Source organism: Macrotis lagotis, chromosome 1, assembly GCF_037893015.1.
Source record: "Macrotis lagotis isolate mMagLag1 chromosome 1, bilby.v1.9.chrom.fasta, whole genome shotgun sequence".
NCBI lineage: Eukaryota > Metazoa > Chordata > Mammalia > Peramelemorphia > Peramelidae > Macrotis > Macrotis lagotis.
The window spans coordinates 293,284,256-293,305,657 of NC_133658.1; the positions used below are offsets into that span (position 1 = coordinate 293,284,256).

At 42.3% G+C, this 21,402-nt stretch overlaps 1 protein-coding gene across 1 annotated transcript in view; it reads left to right on the forward strand.

The window, feature by feature from the left end:
• Nucleotides 1–21,402, forward strand: part of EEIG1 (estrogen-induced osteoclastogenesis regulator 1) — a 43,317-nt gene that overhangs the window by 17,699 nt on the left and 4,216 nt on the right. Inside the window, exons 2-10 of the mRNA XM_074211066.1 lie at nt 8,884–9,004; nt 9,306–9,335; nt 12,141–12,257; nt 14,092–14,138; nt 14,547–14,710; nt 18,221–18,325; nt 18,740–18,929; nt 19,783–19,904; nt 20,150–20,219. Coding sequence (XP_074067167.1) covers nt 8,884–9,004; nt 9,306–9,335; nt 12,141–12,257; nt 14,092–14,138; nt 14,547–14,710; nt 18,221–18,325; nt 18,740–18,929; nt 19,783–19,904; nt 20,150–20,219 — 966 coding nt within the window. The remainder of the gene's footprint in view (nt 1–8,883; nt 9,005–9,305; nt 9,336–12,140; nt 12,258–14,091; nt 14,139–14,546; nt 14,711–18,220; nt 18,326–18,739; nt 18,930–19,782; nt 19,905–20,149; nt 20,220–21,402) is intronic.

Genomic DNA, 21,402 nt, shown 5'->3' on the forward strand with positions numbered 1-21,402 from the left:
CCACTTAACCCCATTTGCCTTGCAAAAATCTAAAAAAAAAAAAGAGTTAAATGGTTCTGGGCCCCTGAATATCTGAACAAACAAGGATAAGTGATGGGTAGATTTTTATAAAGTCACTAATTTCTCTTGGATTCATGAAGTCTTATTAGGGTGTCAAGCCAGTCTGTATTGTTGGAGGGGGGCAGAGAAGCTGGTATTGCCTGCTTCTGTTACTCCCAAAGCTAGCTACCTGATGTTGACCCTATTTGCACTTAATTTGTCCAACCTGGCGGCCATAGTGTTAGAAGGTTTTACTTCATTTTACATGCAGGTATGGGTACCTTTCTGTCCAGTGTCAAAGAACTGGATCAGACATTGTACCCTTCCAATTGTGATTTTCCCTAATGAAAGCATTCTCTACAGATGTGAATACTTCACTTTCTCATCAGAGTCCCCTGATTTTAAAATTACCTATTTGTTTCTCTAAACCTCAACTTTGCCTCCCCAACAGCTCCCACCTCTACTGAGAGGTTTTTTTTTTTTTAAACTTCTCTATGACTCAATTTGAGGACTGAAAAGAGTATTTATGTATGGAGTGGTAAGAAGTACTTGTGTCTGGCAGCCCAGAAGAAAAAATCCTCTCTCTGGAAACATTATCTGCTGGAATCTCTGAATGCCATGCTTATCAGAGAATGAGTGACTTCCAGAGAATCTACTCACTGAACATTTTCCAGTTGACATCATTTATGTTTTGGAGGATTGTCAGTGGAGGAGGGAACTGATAATGTCAGGTCTGGAGCAACCTGCATTCCTGTTCTCTTCCTGAAGATCTATAGCCAAGAGGAAGCAGACGTGGACTGTGGCTGCTGTGTTATGCTTGAGCCCAGTGGTTTCTCAGCCCAAGTTTTAGTGAGCCCCTTCCTTGGGACCCCTGTAGTAGCAGATGTTCTAGATTTAAATAGTTTCCTTATTAGACATTTGCATCTCTGGCTGATCTGGCTTTCATCAGTTGGAAACTCCAATTGCATCACCATTGCTATGCTGCCTTTGCCAGGGAGTCAGCCGGCCAGCCCCCTGTTCTTGGGAAAATTGAATTGGAATGGTAGGGTGTGTGTGTTTGTGCACGCGTGCATGCTTGTGTGCACAAGCTCATAGGAGCTTGTTGGGGACCAACCCAGACCCTTGATTGGATGAAAGGTTTTCCTAGATCCTTATTGAGTATGGCAGTTTTTTCCAGCTCTGGTCCAGGGGATTCCAGGATTGGCAATTCACTGAAAAAAAATTAGAATCACAGGACCTAGATTCTGCTACCTACTACTTGTATAAACTTGAGTATCAAATTAATTTACCTTTCTAGGCCTTTAGTTTCCCCATCTGTAAGTTGGAGGTAGGAGGGATGTGAGGGACTGTAGACTAGAGCACTGCTAATATTCCTTCCTGCTTGACATTTTATGATCTAAGGCCTGAGGTTATTTTTATGCCTTGCAGAGGTGAAGAGTTTGGGAGTAAAATATGATTTGTTCTTTGCTCCTGACCCAGTGAACTGTACTCCCTAAATTCTTTATAAAGCAGAGAAGGATAAAAGCAAGAGCCTCCTATTAAAGAAATTGGAGACTTTGTTACATTTGAATTAACCTCTTTGAAGCAAACCTAATTTTACCTGTAGTCTGCCAGGCTGGTTCAGGTTGGAAAATTTGAAGAGGTTTCAAACTGAGATTCTGTAGTTAGAAAAAAGATTTTGCCCATCCCTCCTGCCAGCCTCCAATTTCCCTGGTTATAACTACTATCTGGTGAAAACAAAAAAATAAATAAATAAAGGGGATGAGACTGAGTGACCAAAAAGTTTATTACATAGGCTTGCATTTTTTTTTTTTTTTTGGCAAGGCAATAGGGTTAAGTGATTTGGCCAAGGTCATATGGCTAGGTAATTAGTAAGTGTCTGAGGCTGGATTTGAACTCGGGTCCTACTGACTCCAGGGCTGGTGGTCTTTCTACTGTACCACCTAGCTGCCCCAGAGTTGCACTTTGAAGTAGAACCTTTACTTGTAATTCTAAAGGTTCCTGATTATTTGGGGGGGGTACCCAAACTAAAATCTTACCAGATCCTCAGAGTTGTTTCCTTTAAGACAGAGCCATGGAATCGGGAAGACAACCCAAGTTCAAAATTCTGCCTGCAGAGACTAATAGCCTTGGCTTGAGTTTACTCCTTTGTAAAATGAGGATAATAATTGTACCTACCACAGCAGCTGTTATTTTTTTTTTTGAAAGGCCCGTGGTAGGGCAAAAGAGAATGCTTCAGGGCATCTCCTTGCCACCCCAAGTCTTGTCCTCCTATTTTTCTACTGGGTCTTAGGATCCAGAAAGGCATGTTCAGGAGTAGGGAGGTGCTGAGGACAGTTGTTGGTTCTGCCCAGCTAGAGATGTCAAGAGTCATGGATAGTCACACTTAAGGTAGGAATCCTGGCCTTTCCTCTTTTGAAACCTCAGCAAGATTCCCTTATCTGCTCTTTTACTAGAGTGATCCTATTAAAAGACCTGAACATGTAGCAGTAAAGATGGGTTTTCCTAAACTCATCTAAAGTGTTTATGGGAAGTTGCTGGACAGGAGTCTGCCCAGCTTTGGTGTAGCTTTGTCTATTTCAGGAGGACCCAGAAATAGAATTGGGTTTTGTCCCTGCCTCTCTGGTTTGGGTCAGGCCCCATTGTGGCAAGAGGCCTGTGATTATTGAGGTGGGCTGGGGGTGGTCCCCTGAATGACTCTGGACCTCAGTCATCCTGGCCTTTGCAGTCCTCACCTCCCTGGGGTTTGATCTGTCTAATTGTATACCCAGAGAATCTCAAAGCCGAAAATGAAACTCTTCTGAAGTCACTTTTGAAATACCGTCCCTATAATTACCTACCTTGAGACAGCAGACAGGACGTTGAGGCACCCAAAATATCAGGCTTTGGGATAGCTAAAATGATCTCTTCCAAGCTCACAGAAGATCCCTTTCTTTTTTTGTGTGCTATTTCTATTCTTTCATGCCCCATGTAAAGTGAATGAGACTTTTAGACTGTTAAGAGAAAAGATATCTAGCATATTTAAAATTTAGTATATCAAAATATAAAAAAAAATTATCTTCCCAAAAGGTGATTCTTAGTTCACCTAGTTTCAATTGAATAAAAGAAAAATATCTGATATTTGGCTGGGTGGTTGCTTCCATCCCCCGACAAGTTCTGAAAATGAGCCAGCTTTTGTTATTATGCTTTGTTTCTCAGACCCTCTTTTCACTAAATATCTCTTCAGTTCTTAGGATGTTAGATCTAGTGTTAGAAGGGATCCCAGAGGCCATCATATCTAAGCCTTTCATTTTTTTAGCTAAAGAAACTGAAGCCCAGAGGGACTTAGTAAGTTGCCTAAAGTCACACAAGTAGTATTTGAGATAGAATTTGAAGGTGGGTCCTCTTGACTGCAGAATAAGAACTTTTCTCATAGTACCAAATTACCTTCTGTCCCCTTCATTCTTCTTTTTTTTTTTTAGGTTTTTGCAAGGCAAACAGGGTTAAGTGGCTTGCCCAAGGCAATTATTAAGTGTCTGAGACCGGATTTGAACGCCAGTACTCCTGACTCCAGGGCCACCATGCCACCTAGCAGTCCCTTGTCCCCTTCATTCTTAAAGTTAAAGTAACATCTCTGGTTTACTCATTATATACTTGAATTTATTATTCTACTTTCCTATATTACTTAGTGAATCTTTCTAAATAAGCTTATAGCACATTCTTTTTGAAATTTGATTTTATTAATACCTTTTATTTTTATATAATCTGTTTCTTTTAGGACCTAAAGTACCTTTCCCTTCCTCTTTATACTAAGAAACTTCCTTTTAACAAAAGAAGTATATTCAGTATTCCACACCCATTCTCCCCTACCTCTGCTAAGAAAGGAAGGAACCTTTTGTGATGTGAATCTTTGGCCTCAGGGAGATCTCTTGATCTTCGGGGATTCCTGCACAGCTGAGCCTTTGGAGAGTTTTTCTTTGCCTCTTATGCCTCTTAACCTCTTCACCTAGCTTCTTTTACTTTTCTCCACCCCAGTATATCAAGTCACAACTTTTTTTGTCTATCTTGCATCCCCAGCTGCTGACAAATAGCATCTCATTACCTCTCATAATATCTTGTGATGGGAGTGTCCACATTTCCTCTCTTATTTTTATAGGTGGAGAAACTGAGGCTGAGGCATCAAGAGAGGTTTGTCCAAAGCCTCCTAGCAAGTCAGAAATAGACTTGCTTTCATTACTCAAGAACCAAGACTATTCAGTCCTACAAATATTTGCTGAACAAACATTAACTGGGTGAGCCTACTGAACTCTACTGATCAGGTCCCTAGGGAACATTGAGGCCTGTTAAGGCCCACCCAGGATAATAGCTCAAGTTCTCCAGAGCACAGTTGGTAATTGTGCCCATGCCTTAGACTGTGTGGCCTAGCTCCATGACCTCTTGGAAAAAAAAAAGATGGCTATACTCTCTTCTTCCCAAGGGAGTGGTAATAAATGAATGTTTATCAGCTTGGTGGAAATGGGAAGGGAGTTAAGCCAACAGACAATCTGCTTGTTGCATAATAGGTAAAATCTGTACAGTGATTAGGGTTCATTTTCCCATAAAGGAAAGAGAGAAAGAAAGAAAGAAACTGTTACCTAAACCTGGGGAACCCTCAAATGTCTTGAATCAATGTGCTCCAACCGGATCTGTCCTGGCAGGAGAGATTTGAATCATGTATAGGCCACCACATTACCAGCCTTCCACCCAAAGCTAGTCCTTTATAAAGAAGGGGAAAAAAAATCCCACAATTTTGTTAAGTATTTTGTTCCAAGTGACTAATCTCTTTTGGGTGTTCCAGCATGTCTAACCTAGGATCCATTTAAATGTTTTGGAGTCTGTCATCTGATTCTCCAGTGGGGAGGCCAGGTTGGTAGGGGGAGGAGAAGGTAGGACAACTAAGTTTTGAATAGTCTCAGATTCCAGTTTCAACAGAGAGAATCGAAATGCAGCCTCTGAATAGTGTCAGATGGCTTCCCAACTTCTTACCTAAGCTGGCCTGAGGTTCCTATTGGTTGTTCTTAACTATTGTTTTCTAGAGTCCAGGTTCTGCTTTTAAGTTCACTGCAGAGAGTCTATCCTTGTATACTCTATAGCCTTTCTCCTCAACCTCCATGCAGCCCTTGATTCACTCAAAGGTCTTCAAGTTCTGAAGTATGTCATGTGAGTCAGGCTCCAGGGCTGGGGAAAAATTCAAGAGACCAGAAAGAACAGGTTGTTGGTGGCAGCTTGGAAAGACATTGATAAGAGAGTTCAAAAAAGACATGCGATAAGAAAATAAAGAAGTCATTGTATACCTTGCTAAGACAAAGTATTGTTGTTCAATTGTGTCTGACTCTTTGTGACCCCATTTGGGATTTTCTTGGCAAAGAGACTGGAAGTAATTGGCCATTTTCTTCTCTAACTCATTTTACAGATGAGGAGAGTGAGGCAACCCAGGTTACGTGACTTATCTCTAGGGTCAGCTAGTATCTTGAGACCACATTTGAATTCAAGTCTTCCTGACTCCAGGCCCAGTGCTTTATCCACTGTACCACTGAGCTGCCCTAAGACAAAGTATTCAAGGTAGAGAAATGGAATGGGAGCTGAATGCTACTCCTTCCCATAGTCTTCATTCAACAACTTTATACACCCCCATATTGAAGGCCTTGCCTTTGCAGAAGGATTCAAGTACAAAGCTGAGCTTTTTAGGTAAGTTAATAACTGAGTTAGTTTAGCAGGCAGGCCAATTTCCAGGAAACAAAAAAATTGGTATGTGATAGTGAAACTCTGGGAAACCCTGGCTGAGCAAAGACAAAATTCTCAGTGTGGGTGGAGTTAATAAGGAAAAGCTTCTTAAGGAAGAATTGTGGATAGAAGTGTTGGGCTTGGAATCAGTAAGACCGGAGTTCAAATCCCAACTCAAGAGCTCTTAGCTGAGCAAGTCATTTATATTCAAAACCTCAGTTTCCTCATCTGTTAAAATAAGAGGATTAAACTTAGATGTCAAAATATGTACTATGAGCCAGTCATTGAGTTAAGTGCTAGGATAAAAAGGCAAGAGGATAGACCCTGCCCAGAGAGGAAGACAACAGACCACCAATTACATTCATAAAACACTGATGCCCTAGAGTTGGCATTTGATCATCTCAGAAGGAAAACACTGGAAATGGGGGATTTTGATGGCCTGATATTTCTGTGACTCATCAGTGGAGAAGTTTTGAATCACTCCCTGACTGGTTTATAATCTAGGTCTATAATATCTGCCAGTTTGTTGGAGAAGTTGAGATACAGAGAGGTTTCAGGCTCGTTTTAGTCAGTGGTGGAGTCAGTGTTAGCATCTGGTTCTTCAGAGAGCATCTGACTCAGGAGAAAGATTAGACCTTTCGGTCACACGTGGGCCCAAGATACTAGTTAAGAGCTGCAAAATTAGTTGTGATGCCCTAGAGGTTTCCAGAGAGCCCAGAAGTGCATTTAAAAATGCCTCATTTTCTACAGTACTAACTTAAAGAAATGGGAAAAATGAATGAGAATGTAGGGTGTAACATACAAGTCTCCATTTTATAAAAGGAAACCCAGAGAGAAAGAAGTACTAGCTTTGGATCATTTAATGAATCTTTAAAACTTGGGGAGCAGTTCCTGAGCTCTCAGGGAATGTCCTGGAACTCTATTGATTGCCTCCCGATTACAGAACAATTCTTCCTAGAGGATTTGTTTCCTAAGGTGGCATTCCATGATGGGAGAGGAAGGGTCCAATTTATCGTTAATATGACAGTTAAGAATAATATTGATTTCTAAGTGTTACCCTCCACTTTGTTCCTCGGTTTTCCCAAATGTCCCTAAGGATCATTGGGTTTCCATTCCAGGTCTGTCAGGGCATCTCTGAGCTTAAAAACAGGCTGCTGGAAAAAAGGTTCTACTGGGAAACAGTCTTCACAACTAGGTGTTCTGATAAAGGTCTCATTTTTAAAATCTATAGAGAATTGCATCAAATTTATAAGGTTACAAAGTCATTCCAAATTGATAAATGGTTAAAGAATATGAACAGACAGTTTTCAAATGAAAATTAAATTAAATTAAAGCTATTTTTAATCATATGAAAAAAATGCTCCAAATCATCAGTGTTGGAGAGGTTGTGGGAGGATTGGGACATTGATGTATTGCTGATAGAGCTGTGAAAGGATCCAACCTTTCTGGAAAGCAATATGGAACTATGCCCAAAGAGCAATAAAACTTTTCACAAGAAACCATAAATGATCAGACTCTAGAGAAGCATGGGATGACTTACAGGATCTGACGCTGAGCAAAGGGAGTAGAACCAAGAGAGCAATCAATGTACACATCAACAACATTGTGATGTGAACAACCTTTATGGAAACAGCTTCTTTCAGCAGTTTATAGAGCTAGGACAATAGACCAGCTATGGACAATGTTATCCATCCAGATGAAAAACAAAACAAAACACACACACACACACACACCCCTCTTCAGAATCTGATTAATACGTATCTCTTTCCCTCAATCCTAATTCCTCATACTGAAAATAACTAATCTGTAAATATGTTTATCAAAAATATGTATGTACAATACTAACCTGACTGTTCACTGATGAGGGGAGGGTGGAAGGAAATTTTGTAACTTAAAACTATACATGTACATATGGATGAAAATAAATTAATTAATTTAAAAAAAAAGGTTCTGCTTAATCATTTGATTCATTTATCTACCAAATTATGTAACCTAGGAGACCTTATCTTCTTCCCTCCCTGTGACCTGGCTGCTAACCTGCACTCCCAGGTTGGGATCACCCTGGGTGTGGAGATGTTCATTTTCTCAGCTGCCCTACTCCTCTCCACCCTAACTTCTCTTCCCTTTCCTGTTGAGTTGGATGATCCGAGAGATAATTGCCCTGTAGCTGATTATCCTGTTTGAATTCATGGGGCTTCAGAAATACCTCCCTGTGCCTTTTATCAGTCTGGCTTGCTATGAAGCTCAAAAGATGAGAACCCTCTCTTTTCAGACCCCCTAGCAAACAGAACAGGGATGGTAATGGGAGCTGGTAGCCTGGACTAGTACATTTGAGCCAGGCATGTTTGCTCCTGCCTGACCCAGATCTAGCATCCTCCTTCTCTCATGCATGTTGCTAGCATGGCTTTAAGCATGCCCTGCTCCCTACTTCCAAGACCTGAGCACTTGAGAGGCCCTTCAGAGTGCATATACTTATTCTTACATTACCACCTCACCCCCTTATTCCCCCCCTTTTCAGTCCACCCACATAAGTCTTCTCTCTTCATGTAGCCCACCCCCAGATCCCACTGTGCACTGCTAAGAGAATGTTCATATTCGGGAAATTATTCGATCAGCCTCCCCTGCCATCTCCCCACACACCCTCCGCCCTACTCCCACGTCCTTTCTAAGTTACCAGCAATCAGGAAATAAACTCCCTGACAGCTAAAATGGAGCTGATTTTTCTCTGCCTTTGGCTTCCTAAGCGATCAACCCACCCTGCTGGAGAGTTCTGATGGACAAATGAGATGATGGGGTCTATGGACTGAAAGTCCAGATTTCACACCAGCCCAATGAGTCTTGTAGTCAGAAAGATCTGAGTGATCCTAGCTAAAGTCACTTTATCTCTCTTAGCTGCATCTGTATCTCTGGGTTGTTGTGAGCATCAAATGAGATCATATATATGTGAGATACTTTGTAAAACTTAAAAGTACTATATACATGATAGTTATTGTTATTTCCTTGAGTTGGTCTATTCATCTGCTCTGTTCTAAAGGAAACTAATGCTACCCTTATTCCCTGTCCCCTAGACCAGTCTAACTTTCTCATATTCTTCACCCTTAGGGAAGAAGTGCAAGAGAACTGTGTCCGATGGAGGAAAAGGTTTACCTTTGTTTCTAAAATGAGTGCTAATCCTGCCACCGGCCTTCTGGATCCCTGCATCTGCAGAGTGTCTGTCCGAAAGGTGAGTTTGTTTATATGGGAGGTGGGAACAGTACCTGTGAGGAGTCAAGTCGAAGTTTGTAAGGTTCTGGCTGAAGTTTTATAATCTTGATTCACTGTGATTTTGGACTCTCATTTTCCTGGATTAACTCAGGAAGCTTAGCTTCAGGTCTTCCTTTTTTATCACTGAGAGATGTTTCTGAGGGCAATGCAGTTGGGGGTGGTAAATCCTCAAGAGGGGGCCTGGATGATAGATTAGTGAGTGACGGGTTCTTTCAGTTGCCTTAGTAATCCTACTGACTTGTCCTTTCCTCTTTCTGTAGGAGCTGAAAGGTGGGAAGGCCTACTCCAAGGTAAGAGTCTTATAAAACAATCCCCTAGGGTATGGTTTCCCAGAGGAAAAAATATAACAGAGGGAAAGAAAAAGAATATCCTGCTTTCTTGTTTATAATCCAAACTACCCTAAATAACCCAGATTAACTTTTCAAAGCCCCCTCTTCTTTCCCTACCCTCTTCTGGAGTAAGTTTAGAAGGTCCTCAATTTCTCCACCTCTACTTTTTAATTTGTTGTTGTTTGGTATTTTCAGTGTCTGACACTTCATGATTCCATTTGGGATTTTCTTGGCAAAGATACTAGAGTGGTTTGCCATTTTCTTCTCTAGCTCCTTTTTACTTTTTACAGATAAGGAAACTAAAATAAACAGGATTAAGTGGCTTAACCAGGGTCACATAGCTAGTAAGTATCTGAGACCAGATTTTGATTGGGGAAGATGAGCCTTCCCAACTCCAAATCCTATCCTCCATCCACTGTGCTATCTAGCTACCTCTTTTATTTAATAGCCCATTCTATTAGAGTTCTCCATTATGTAGTAGAACTTAAATTCTCCTTGCTATACTCAAAGCCTGCCACCTATTCTTAGTAAAGATGGAGAATCTTTCTCCTGACTGGTGGGGGGGTGGGTGGAAGGCCGGGGGACACATCTTTTTTTCCCCATTCCTTCTTAATAGAGAGACTAAACCTAGCTATCACTTTCTGGCAGTGCCGGATAGGACCAGATCTGTTATCCTCATTATTCCTGTTCCAGTTTGAGTCAGAGAAATGGCATTGCTGATCTGTATGCCCTAGGGGAATTGACTGGGCCAAAGGAAGAGGGGGAAATGCCTCTGGCTTGACCCTCTCATCTATACTCAAGAGTTTGGGAGGGTGCTGCCAAGGGTCTCCCCTTCAGTTGGGCAGGCAGCCCATTCTGTTGATTCCCAGCTGGAGGTCAGGAAGAATAGTCGGGCTGGGACCAACTCTCTGCCCTATCTCTTGTCACTGGGAGTGACAGTCCCTGGAACAGGGCCATGTGAAGATCCTTTCAAAATGGAGAGTTTTCCTTCCTATTCCCTGAACTGGATGAAAATTGTCTTTACCAGGTGGGAAAGAAATTCTTAGTTAGCATGAGAATTCAAGGCTAAATAGTATCTTCTTCCTACCACCATCCCTTCAGCCAGGCTTCTCCTTTGCGAAGCATCTCTTACAGCAAAACCTTAGTACCCTGGACCCCCCAAGAGAGAACAGTGCTTGATTAGGACAAGAGGGCAGAGAGAACACAGGGATTGAAGTAGAGGGACTGGACTCATCAGCAGTGGTTAAGGTGAAATTTGGATAAATCTCTTTTCCCATGTGATTCCTTTAACTGGAATGAATTATTCTCAGGAAATAATGAAAAATGCTTCAAATTCTTTGCCTTATGTGTGATAGGGGAACAATATTTTTTGTGTCTTTAAGGTAATGGTACTGAGCTAAACTCACTTAAATGTGACTAGCATCAAGAGAGCCTTTCAATTTGGAGACCCCACCCACTCTCCCTCTACCTAACTCAGAATGTGTGTGGGCTCTAAAAAAGACTCAGTGTTCAATCCAATCCAAGGCACCACTTGACTAAGCTTTATTACACTCCCCAGAATTCACTCACCATCTCCTGACTAAAATGGGAGTCTGGGCATCCACATAAAAGCCTTTTTCCAGCTTCTTCCCTAAGAGAGTATAGATTCAGCTTGAGCTGGTACCACTCTGCCTCATCACAGATGGGCACTAATTCAAAATGCCCATCATTGGTGAAGGGAAATTATACTGTCTTGATTCAAGAGAATTTTTTTCAACTTGGGTTTTTCCCATGCTTCTCTCTCTTCCTTCTCTACCATCATCTCCACACCTTTAATCTTTACCCTCACTCAGCAGCTGCTCGTGGAGGTGTTCTGCCTCCCTTCCCCTACTTCTGTTTCTTCCAGTAGACATAGTAGATTTCTCTCCCAAGTTCCAAGAATGGTCTTGAAGCCAGCATAGGACTCTGGGTGTTAGTACCTTGAACTTGAGTTGTCTTCTTGCCATAGCCACTTGTCCTTCATTAATGAACTCTTATCCAAAGTCGGTTATGGGTAATCTATTGGAAACATTTAACCTTCCTTCGATCCCTTTCTCTTCAGACCAATTTATCTCTTTTGTTCTCCAGTGGATACATTTTTCTACCTGACCCTCATTTCTTGGGGTTGAAAGAGGAGTGCATATGTGGGAGACGTGAGTTCCCCGGTGTGCCCAACCCAGGGAACAGTCCACCAAAAAATCTGCAGGCTTAAAGCTGATTCTTTTATTCTGTGCATGCCTGTCCCCAGATCCAGTTGCTGCTTCTGCTACTACTGGTGTTTTCTGACAGACCTGAATTCTTGTTTCCAGGGAACAAATGTGTCAGTTTCTTCGACAACAATAGCCTTTCATCTCTTGGCTTGAGGGCCAGGGTGCATGCTGGGAACGCTGAGGACAAAGAGGGCCTTATTATGTGGTGTGGATGTGTGATTCTGTTTTTTTCACATCATTGACCTAGTGCCTTCCCTGTCCTTGGTTATGCAACAGCCTCAGGGCAGTTTAACACTCTCCTATCCGGCTCAGAATTTGCATTTTTCCTTCCTCCTCTCACAGTCTTCCAGGTTAACCTAACTTCCAGGACAGAAATGGCCAGGTATCCTTAGAAATATGTTTCTTTCCACTTTCAGGAGCTGAGTTACTGACAGCAGTGTTAGTCTCTGCCCTTTCCTAGGACACCTGCATCTTCCTTCATTGCCTAACCATTTCTCTCCTCTGCACCTGTTTTCCCCCCCATCTTCCTCTCTTTCAGCTAGGATTTGCGGACCTGAATCTGGCTGAATTTGCTGGCTCTGGTTCCACTGTCCGTTGTTGCTTGTTAGAAGGCTATGATACCAAGAACACCCGGCAAGACAACTCCATCTTAAAGGTATCTCCAGTGACAGGAAGACTAGGTTCTTCCTCTTCTTTTCACATCCCTACCCACACACACCCCTTACCTCCAGCAAGTGGTATGGCTATAACAAAATCAGCCTAGAATTACAGAATGTTGTTGCTGGAGGACACCTTAGAGAGCATAGATTTGGAGATTTTTGACCTTTGCCGATAAGTATATTTAGCTTCCTTATTTCACATATGAGGAAACTTAAGACCCACAGATGTTAAGCTAGACTTCCAAAGGACTGTTCCCCAACCTTTTTATTTCCTTGGGTGGTACCTTAGGAGTAAAATGATTGAGAAATCAGACTTTTCCATTTATCTGGCAGAAATTGTGATATACTGCCCCTCCCTAGTGAGTGGTGGTTTTCAAGGCTGGTAAGAGTCACCTGGTCTGTATTCACAGTCATCTCTCCCTGGTCCAGCCACGTGCTGGCAGAGGTTTTTAGAGGAGGCAGCTTCCTTTGCACTCTGTTGTCTTTGCTGCCTCCCCCAGGAGAGAGGGACATGAAGGGCTTCCTCCTGCAGAGGAGCCCAGTTCCTCCTTGCTATCCACACCCAGCCATCTGCCTAAGAAAACACTCTGGTCCCAACAACATCCTCCTTGAACAGATAAAATATGACCATGTTTGTCTCTCAGGAGAGTCTGGGGGATGTGTAGGAGAAGGGAGCTAGCTGGCAGCCCTGGCTGCCAACATCACACAGCTACCAGGCTCCTAGAAAAAGCTGAAGGCTTCTCAGGATCCTCTATGTTGGGGCATATGGACAGTTTAGGCCCTACTGTCAGCATCTCTCTTTAGAAAACCTGATGTGGGGAGGGAAGCTTGAACTTTGTTTCTAAACTGAGGAAAGTAGTATTAAGAGGAAGGAAAAAGTAGATAGTAAATGAAATCCAAAAATAGAGAACCAAACTTTCAGCATCCTGTGTACTTAGGAATATAGGCAGATACAAAACTTATATATTTCAGGACTAGAGAAACTAAACAATCTGGCAAACGGAACTACCCTAGTGGAACATCTCAGTGATGAGAGGGGGGATAGCAACTCCACAGTTCTAGATTATGGTCTAGAGCAGAGTTCATAACCTCTTTATGTAATGGAACCCTTTGAGAGTATAGTAAGGCCTACTAATGATCGCTTCTCAGGTCAGTGTTTTTAAATGCACAAGGTCTTACAAAGGAAATTAATTATAATGAAATAGCTATCAAAATATTTTTTAGAAACCAAGTTCACAGGCATCAGGTCTAGAGTATAATTTAGATTTGAAACTTCTCAAACTTGGATTTAGGAAGTTCAGGTTATTATTGATAAGAAGTACTCATGGTTAATAGGAAGAGGAACCTCTTCCTATTATTATTGATTAGTAATTAGTGAGACCTCGACATTTAGATGGAAAGCATTGTGTAAACACCACAGTATTTATAGATATATGTGAATTAATATCTCAAGTGTTAGCTCCATTTTACAGATGGGGAAACTAGGTCTCAGAAGTAAATAATAACAATATCTAGTATTTTAAGGTTTGTAGTATTCAGGGTGGGTTACCACATTTGTTCCTCCCAACTATCCCCTTTGTATAACAGATAACTGTTATACAAACCAAGACAGGGAGATGAAGTGACTTTCTCGGACTCACATGGTTGGTAATCAACTGAGGTGATATTTGAACACCCACTGTACCATTTCACTTCCTGAGTGAAATAAATTTATCCATAGTCACTCAAGGAGTAACTGTCTGAATAAGGATTCACTTTTAGTCTCACCCACTTTTCCACATACCCCTCTTCTCTTTCTGGTTCTAATGTCTTCTCATTTTTCCCTAACAGGTCACCATTGGGATGTCCTTGCTTTCTGGAGACCCCTGCTTTAAGACGTGAGTTTTTTAACTCTTCTCTGGTGTCATTTCTTACATTCTGGGAGACAAAATGTTGACACGAGAAATAGAAGAGCTTGTCAGTGACCAAAGTGTTGACTTTTGAGGTTGGGAAAAGGAGAAAGGGGAAAAGTTCTAGAGACTTAGATTAGAAGGGAAGGACTCTTGTTTTCTGTTTTTTATCTCCAATGTTTAACATATTACTTGACTCATGATGAATACTTGCATTCATTCATTCATTCTAGTTCAATCTGAAAGCATTAGAAAATTGACTAGGAGGTTATATCTTCTCATGGCATATGAAAATCCAGGGTTCTACAGAGAAATTGGAGTTTGGGTGTTCTTTCCACATATGGGTTATCAGGAGTGGCAGGGGGATGTTGATGCTCACTACCTCTTGCCTTACAGGCCGCCTTCCACAGCCAAGTCCATCATCATCCCCAGCCAGGACACGTCCCTGCAGTTGACCTGTAAGGGTGAGGGTACAACCAGCAGTAGCAGTACGGCCAGTGGCTCCACAACCCTCACAGGGCCCCGGCAGACCAAGGCGAGACCCACCATCCTAGGATCAGGTAGCAAGTCCAATCCTCTCCTCTTCCAGAGCCTTTTCTGTGTGACCTCTGGCAAATGATTGATCTACTCTGGGTACTGGATTTTCCAAATATCATATGAGATATATGTTATATGTGCTTCCTAAAGGAATAGGAGGAAAACCTCTGTTCTCTAAAGCAAAGCATGTGACTTCTATTTTGGATTGATTTGGGTTGGGTTATCAGGAAAAAAATTTAATCAATTCCTACTGTATATACCTAACCCTATGTTAATTCAGTTTCACAAAGTATTAGTGACTTCTCTGCCCAGAACATTGTGTTAGGTAAATACTCTGAATACCAAAATAGTATACAATTGAGCTGAAATTGATGTCACTCATCAGTGACTTTTTACCTCCTTTTTTTTTTTTGCCTGCTTAAAATTCAGACATCATTTTTGCCTGATATTCAAGGCTTTCAACAGTCTGGTATCCCCTGACTTTTCCCATCTTATTTCTTCATCTTCCTTTCCAATATATACTTGAGTCAAACAGATTTACTTTTTGGCCTCTGATCAGGCTCTTTTCTCTCTTCTGTGCCTTCTTTCGTGCTGTTTCCTGTTTGTATAATGTCCTTCTCTCATAACCTATTCTGTTCCATTCTCATTTTTACTTTAAAACTTGTTACCTTTTATTTCTATATCACTTTCATTCTGAATAGAAACTTTCCCCAATGTGTCATCTCTTATAACAAAAAACCAGAAAAGGAAGAAAAACAACTTGGCAAAACCAACATTCACCCTAGTCTGACGGTCTTATTTGCCGTCTCACCCATAGTCTCTCTACAAAAATGCCTACCTAACTTTTCAAGTGATCTCCCCCTACTTCCAAACCACATAGCACTAGATTGTACAAATAGATTTAGGTTATAAAATATTGTATATCATCTTTGAAAATGTCTCTCTTTGCCCGAGGTCTATAAGGACAGGGAACCAAGTTGTATCTGAATTTTGTATCTGCCTCAGCAATTCATAAAAATAGGGAATTAATAAATAAAATACATTCCTTGTGAGAAAACCAAAACATAAACACATATGAGACAAAGCTATTATGACAGAGTGTTGATAATGTGACAGTGACTGGAGGAAAGACCATAGAAGTAGAGTTGCTAGCCAGCAATATAAGAGAGTTGCCCTGGCCTGACCAAGTACCTGCTGGCCCCTCTTTAATTTCTGGGCTCTAAAGATTCACTGTCCTCTTAGAGTAAATCCATTTCAACAGTTCAAAAATATGTAAAGTGGTTGCTTACCTCCCCCTTTATTCTTTGACAAAGCTTTGCAAATGTGGCCTTTAAAAAATGGCAGGAATTGAGGCAGCAAATTCTTCTGATCCCCATCCATTCAGTGCCTCAAGGATCAGAAACTGAAGCCACTACCTACTTGGAGCTCCCTCTATGGACACATTAGGTTATTCTTGCTTTTGCTGTTAGGCCCAGTTCAGCTTGAAAATAAGTTCATAAGGAGCCATCCTGTTAAAGAATTCAGGCCACTCTGGCCTTACTCTGAGGTTTTCCCCATTGGACATTCCATAAGGGAACTATTACAACCTAGAGGTGCCCCTCTGGCTAATCAGCCTTGAGCTTGAAACCAGTTACTAATTGGACCATTCCAGCTTTTGGGAGAGGGATGAATATGTTGGGTGGGGATGGAAAGAGGAAACAATTTTGGGGAACTTTGGCAATTCCTATCTGCCATCTTAAATGGGTAGTGTGGGGAAGGGTAGTAGATAGATGACTCTATCTACTGGATTTGAATGCTGCCTTAAACTCATACTATCTGAGTTATCCTAGGTAGGTACTTAGCAACTTAAATTTAAATTTATTTATTATTCCAACTACATGTAGAGATAGTTTTCAACATTCATTTTTTGTAAGATTTTGAGTTACGCAGTGGATAGAGAACGGCTCTGGAGTTAGGAGGAGTACCTGAGTTCAAATTCAGCCTCAGACATTTAATTAGCTAGCTATGTGGCCTTGGGCAAGCCAAAAAAACCCAAAAACCTAAAAAAAAAAAGAGTGAGTAATATGATAGAGGTATGCATGTTATTTAGCATCTTAACCTCAGTTTCCTTAGGTGTAAAACTGGGGAATAATAAGCATTTTTCTCTTCAGGGTAGTTGTGAAGATCAAATGAGAAAATGTGTGAAGTGCTTTGCAATCTCCAAAGTGTTACGTGAATGTTGGTATTATTTAAGTCTCCCACACCCCACTTGCTACAGGGGCCATCATAAGATACCCTTGTCCAGCTCAGGGAAATCTGTGGTGCAAGAGCCAGCCAGGGGAGTCAAGTGAGGCATTTAGGGAAACAACCTGTGTGGAATTCAGAATAAGGTAAAGTTACATCATATAGGATTTAACGATTCAAGGAGAGGACCCATGCTGCCACTTATGCATGCCCTGGATGCAGATGGAACCTGAATTTCTAGAGACCCCTGAGTGAAATGGGCCCACCCTGGGGTGAGGGTCTGCCTTGCTGGAATCCCTAAAGCTCACAGTTAAATCCTTTGACTCTTTTTCCCCTGGGCAACTGTGTTTTCAGATACTTTAGTAGTGTCACAAGGAAAGGGAATGAGATCATGAGCTACTCCCTTTACATAGTTGCTGCACTGTTTAAGAGACTGATCTTGCAGAGAATGTGACTATCCAAGTAGGCTGCTCTTTTTTTTGCTTTTATTATTACAAAGTGTTCCTTGGGAAGAGAGGTTGTTCTTTCAAACTTTTATCTATTTCCTTCTTTCCAGACTTGATTTTCTTCCTGGGTTTAGCCATACTTTTACTGTGTTCTGTTCTTTCTCCCCTAATATAAATCCTTGACCTTTTTCCCAAAGAAAATTCCTTCTAATATCCTCTTACTACCTCCTCCCCAGATCTCCCTCTGAGACTGTGTTTTCTGCCCTCCAGAGGTAGAATAGATATGGAGAGGAAGACCAGGGGGACCAGACACCCTGGGGAATGCTGGTTTTGGGTTTGCTTCTGACTTGGTGACCCCAAAGAAACAAACTTGGTGCCCTTCACTCTCCCTGTTTGTGCAGCAGGGATTGGGAGAGTGGGAAGGGGTGGATAGTCTTGACTTCAAATTTCAGATAAGGGTTTTTTGTTCTGCCTGGAAAAGACCTCTGTTACAGGTCTATAAAAGGACTCTCTGCGTTCTTGTCATATTGATCAGGATTCTCTAATGCCCAGAGAGCTTAGAAGCCTGTGTCCTTGGTCCCTCTGCACCCCTTGCAGAGAATAGAGACACTTGAACATGTACTGGGAGGAGCAGAGGGGTTAAGAACCTCCTGAGAGAGGAACAAAAGGGAGATAGGAATGGAGAGACAGATAGAGAGGTAGAGATAGAAGGGAATAGAAAGGGACAGAGAGAGATATAGAAAAGGACAGATAGAGACAGAGGGCCAGAAAAGGACAGAGATAAAGGATAGATTCAGAGACAGACATACACAAACACACACACACACACACACACACTCATAATGAACTTGAATTTCTTCCCAGGGGTCCCTGAAGAACCAGATCAGAACTTGTCAAGCCCAGAGGAAGTGTTCCACTCTGGCCATTCCCGTAACTCCAGCTATGCCAGCCAGCAGTCCAAGATCTCTGGTAAATAACTATAGTAATAACAACTCCAAAACACAAGCCAGAAAAGTCCTTTTTTTTTTTTTTTTTTACCATGCCTTACCAGGTCATTCTTCCAGGTATAGATCTCAGAGAGATTAAGGCTCACACAGCCAAGATGAGTCAGAAGGTGGAGCTGAATCCCTAGTTTTTCTTTCTCTGAGACCAGCTCTTTGCCCACTTTTCCACATATTTTTCTTTTCCTATTTCATAGGAACTTGAGAATCAGATTTAAAGCTGGGACCAAACCCTTCTCCCCTCTTCTTTAAGTTGGGGGAGACCCCATGGCTTCCTGTTCTATTTGCCCCCAGCCAGGAAGTGTCCTCCCTAGCATGGCCACAGGGACTGGTGGTCATCTCTGCTTCTCTCTCCACATACCCATTCCTGCCCTTCTCCTAGGTTACAGCACTGAACACTCCCGCTCCTCCAGCTTGTCAGACTTGACTCATCGAAGAAACACCTCTACAAGTAGTAGTGCCTCTGGTGGCCTCAGCATGACCGTGGAGTGCCCTGAGGGGGAGAGAGAGCACAAACCAGAGAAGCCTCCACGGCCCCCCAGACCTCTGCATTTTTTCGATCGCTCATTCAGGTAGGGGAGGGGTATGGGGAAGCAGCTAATTGATTACTGAGGTGAAGGTCCCCTTGAACCTCTTCTCAAGAGTTCATTCCTGGTTTTAATGCCATCCCAGAATGATAGTCCACATGTCTGTGGAGCATGACAGCTCAACTGTATGAGGTAGGAGTGTTATTAACCCTATTTTACAAACGAAGAAACTGAGGTAAGAGACATGAGGTGAATTCTCTAAGGTCACACAGCCTGTGAGAGTCAACTGAAATGTATGGGATCCTAGCAATTAGTGCTGAGTGAGACCCTCGAAATTATTTAGTCCAATGCCATCATGTTATACATGAGGAGAGTTGAGGGCCTGATGCTAAATTGGGATACAATGGAAGGAATATTGGGCTTGGGTTCAGAGGATCCCCAATCTTGCTTCCCTCTCCCCACCCCCCACGGAAGGCAGTCTGTTAGTCTTTACATTGTTTCCATGGTATACATTGATCTAAACTGCATGTGATGAGAGAGAAATCATATCCTTAAGGAAGAAAAAGAAAGTATAAGATATACTTCAAACTTCACAATTCTTTCTCTGGATACAGATGGTATTCTCCATCGCAGATACCCCAAAATTGTTCCTGATTGTTGCACTGATGGAATGAGCAAGTCCATCAAGGTTGACCATCACCCCCATGTTGCTGTTTGGGTGTACAATATTCTTCTGGTTCTGCTTATCTCACTCAGCATCAGTTCATGCAAATCCTTCCAGCTTGCCTCTCTTAAATGAGGGGATCAGCAGCAGTATTTCCAGTTCAGATCCAAATTTTCTCAGCTAGCTTTATGAATGTTTGTTGTTTTATTCCATCATCTCTCCCCTCCCCACAAGGAGGAAGAAGGATTCAGTGGAAAGTCACCCAACATGGGTAGATGACACAAGAATTGATGCAGATGACATTGTGGAGAAGATTATGCAGAGCCAAGATTTTACAGATGTCAGCAACAATGAGGGTGAGTTTGTCCCCTACCTGACTTTAGCTTACTCCTTAGCTTGGGCTGGTGCTGACAGTGGGTGAGGTTTGAGGCATGAGCAGCATCTCCCAGCTGCTTAACAGAATCCTCAGGGCTCCTGCCCAAGCGCCTTCTTCTCTTGGGTGAGAAGGGTGGGACTGAGCTGGATGGGTGGATGGGAAGTGGGCTGGTTAGGTGGGCTCCCTCTGGATCCCCTAACCCCAGCCTGCCCTTTCTCCCCACAGACAGTAACCTGAGGCTGTTTGTGAGCAGGGATGGCACCACCACCTTGAGTGGCATTCAGATGGCAACCAGGTACAGTGGCTTCTTGTTCACCTAGGCTTTAATCAGTTAGGTAGGTCAATAGTAGTTTTCCTTCACCCAGAGGAGAGTGAGTTAGATGGGTGAATTGCCAGTGAATTTGGTAAATTGCAAAGCTGAGGATCACTCACTGACAAAATACCCTAATGAGCTTTCCTGGAACTCTGGTTGGCATGGTCCTGCAGCAAAAGGCTTTCCTAAACCAGTAGCCCAAACGTATTGGGGAGGGGGGTGTTGGGGTTCTTCTGGGTTCCATTTCCTCAAAGATTGGATACCAGTGGAACAGATTGAGGTCAGACTTCAGTTGTCAGGCTACAGGAGAGTCACCAGAATAGACTAAAATCTTCTTTCCTGGTGATGTAAGAAAAATTTTGGCAGAATGGGCATGTTTAGAGACATGGAAATAGAGATAAGATGAGACCAATAACAAGTTATTTGGCATTTATTTCTCCAAATGAACAAAAGCATTTGCCATATTATATAGAGAGTGTATTAGAGTGAAAAACAAAACAAAGACTAGATTTAGAGTTGAGAAAAATCTGGTTTCAATCTTGACTTTATCACTGTCTGATCTTGATGAATCATTTCCTCCTCTGGGCCTTGATTTCCCCACTTGTAAAAGAGGATGTTGGATTGGATGGTCCCTCAGGGCCCCAGGCAGCTCTAAATCTTGGATTCCTATGGCCAGGCCTGGCTAGGCTTGGCCAGGCTTCTGGACATAGGCCTGGCGAGGCTACAGAGAAGCACTTGGCTGTCCTCTGTTGGTCAGAGCTGGGGCTGCAACCCTTTAAATTGAGAATCTAACTCATATTTCTGAGGTGCTTTAAGACACATAGAGGGAGCAGCTAGGTGACATAGTGGCTAGATCACTGGATCTAGAGTCAGGAGGACCTGAGTTCAAATCCTGCCTCAGACACTTAATAATTACCAAGCTGTGTGACCTTGGGCACACTTGACCCCATTGCCTGGTGGTCCCCCCCCCCCCAAAAAAAAAAGACTCATAAAAGGCTTTCCTTATAAAAACCCTGAGGTCAAGTAGGACAGTTTTTGGCCCCATTTTATAGATGTCACTGCAAAGTTGCTAGGGTCTAAACTTAACCTGGATCAGTGTCTGATGAACCAGACCCTCCTGGCTTCAATTCCAGAGGTCTTTCCACTCTCCTTTATCTGCCTCTTA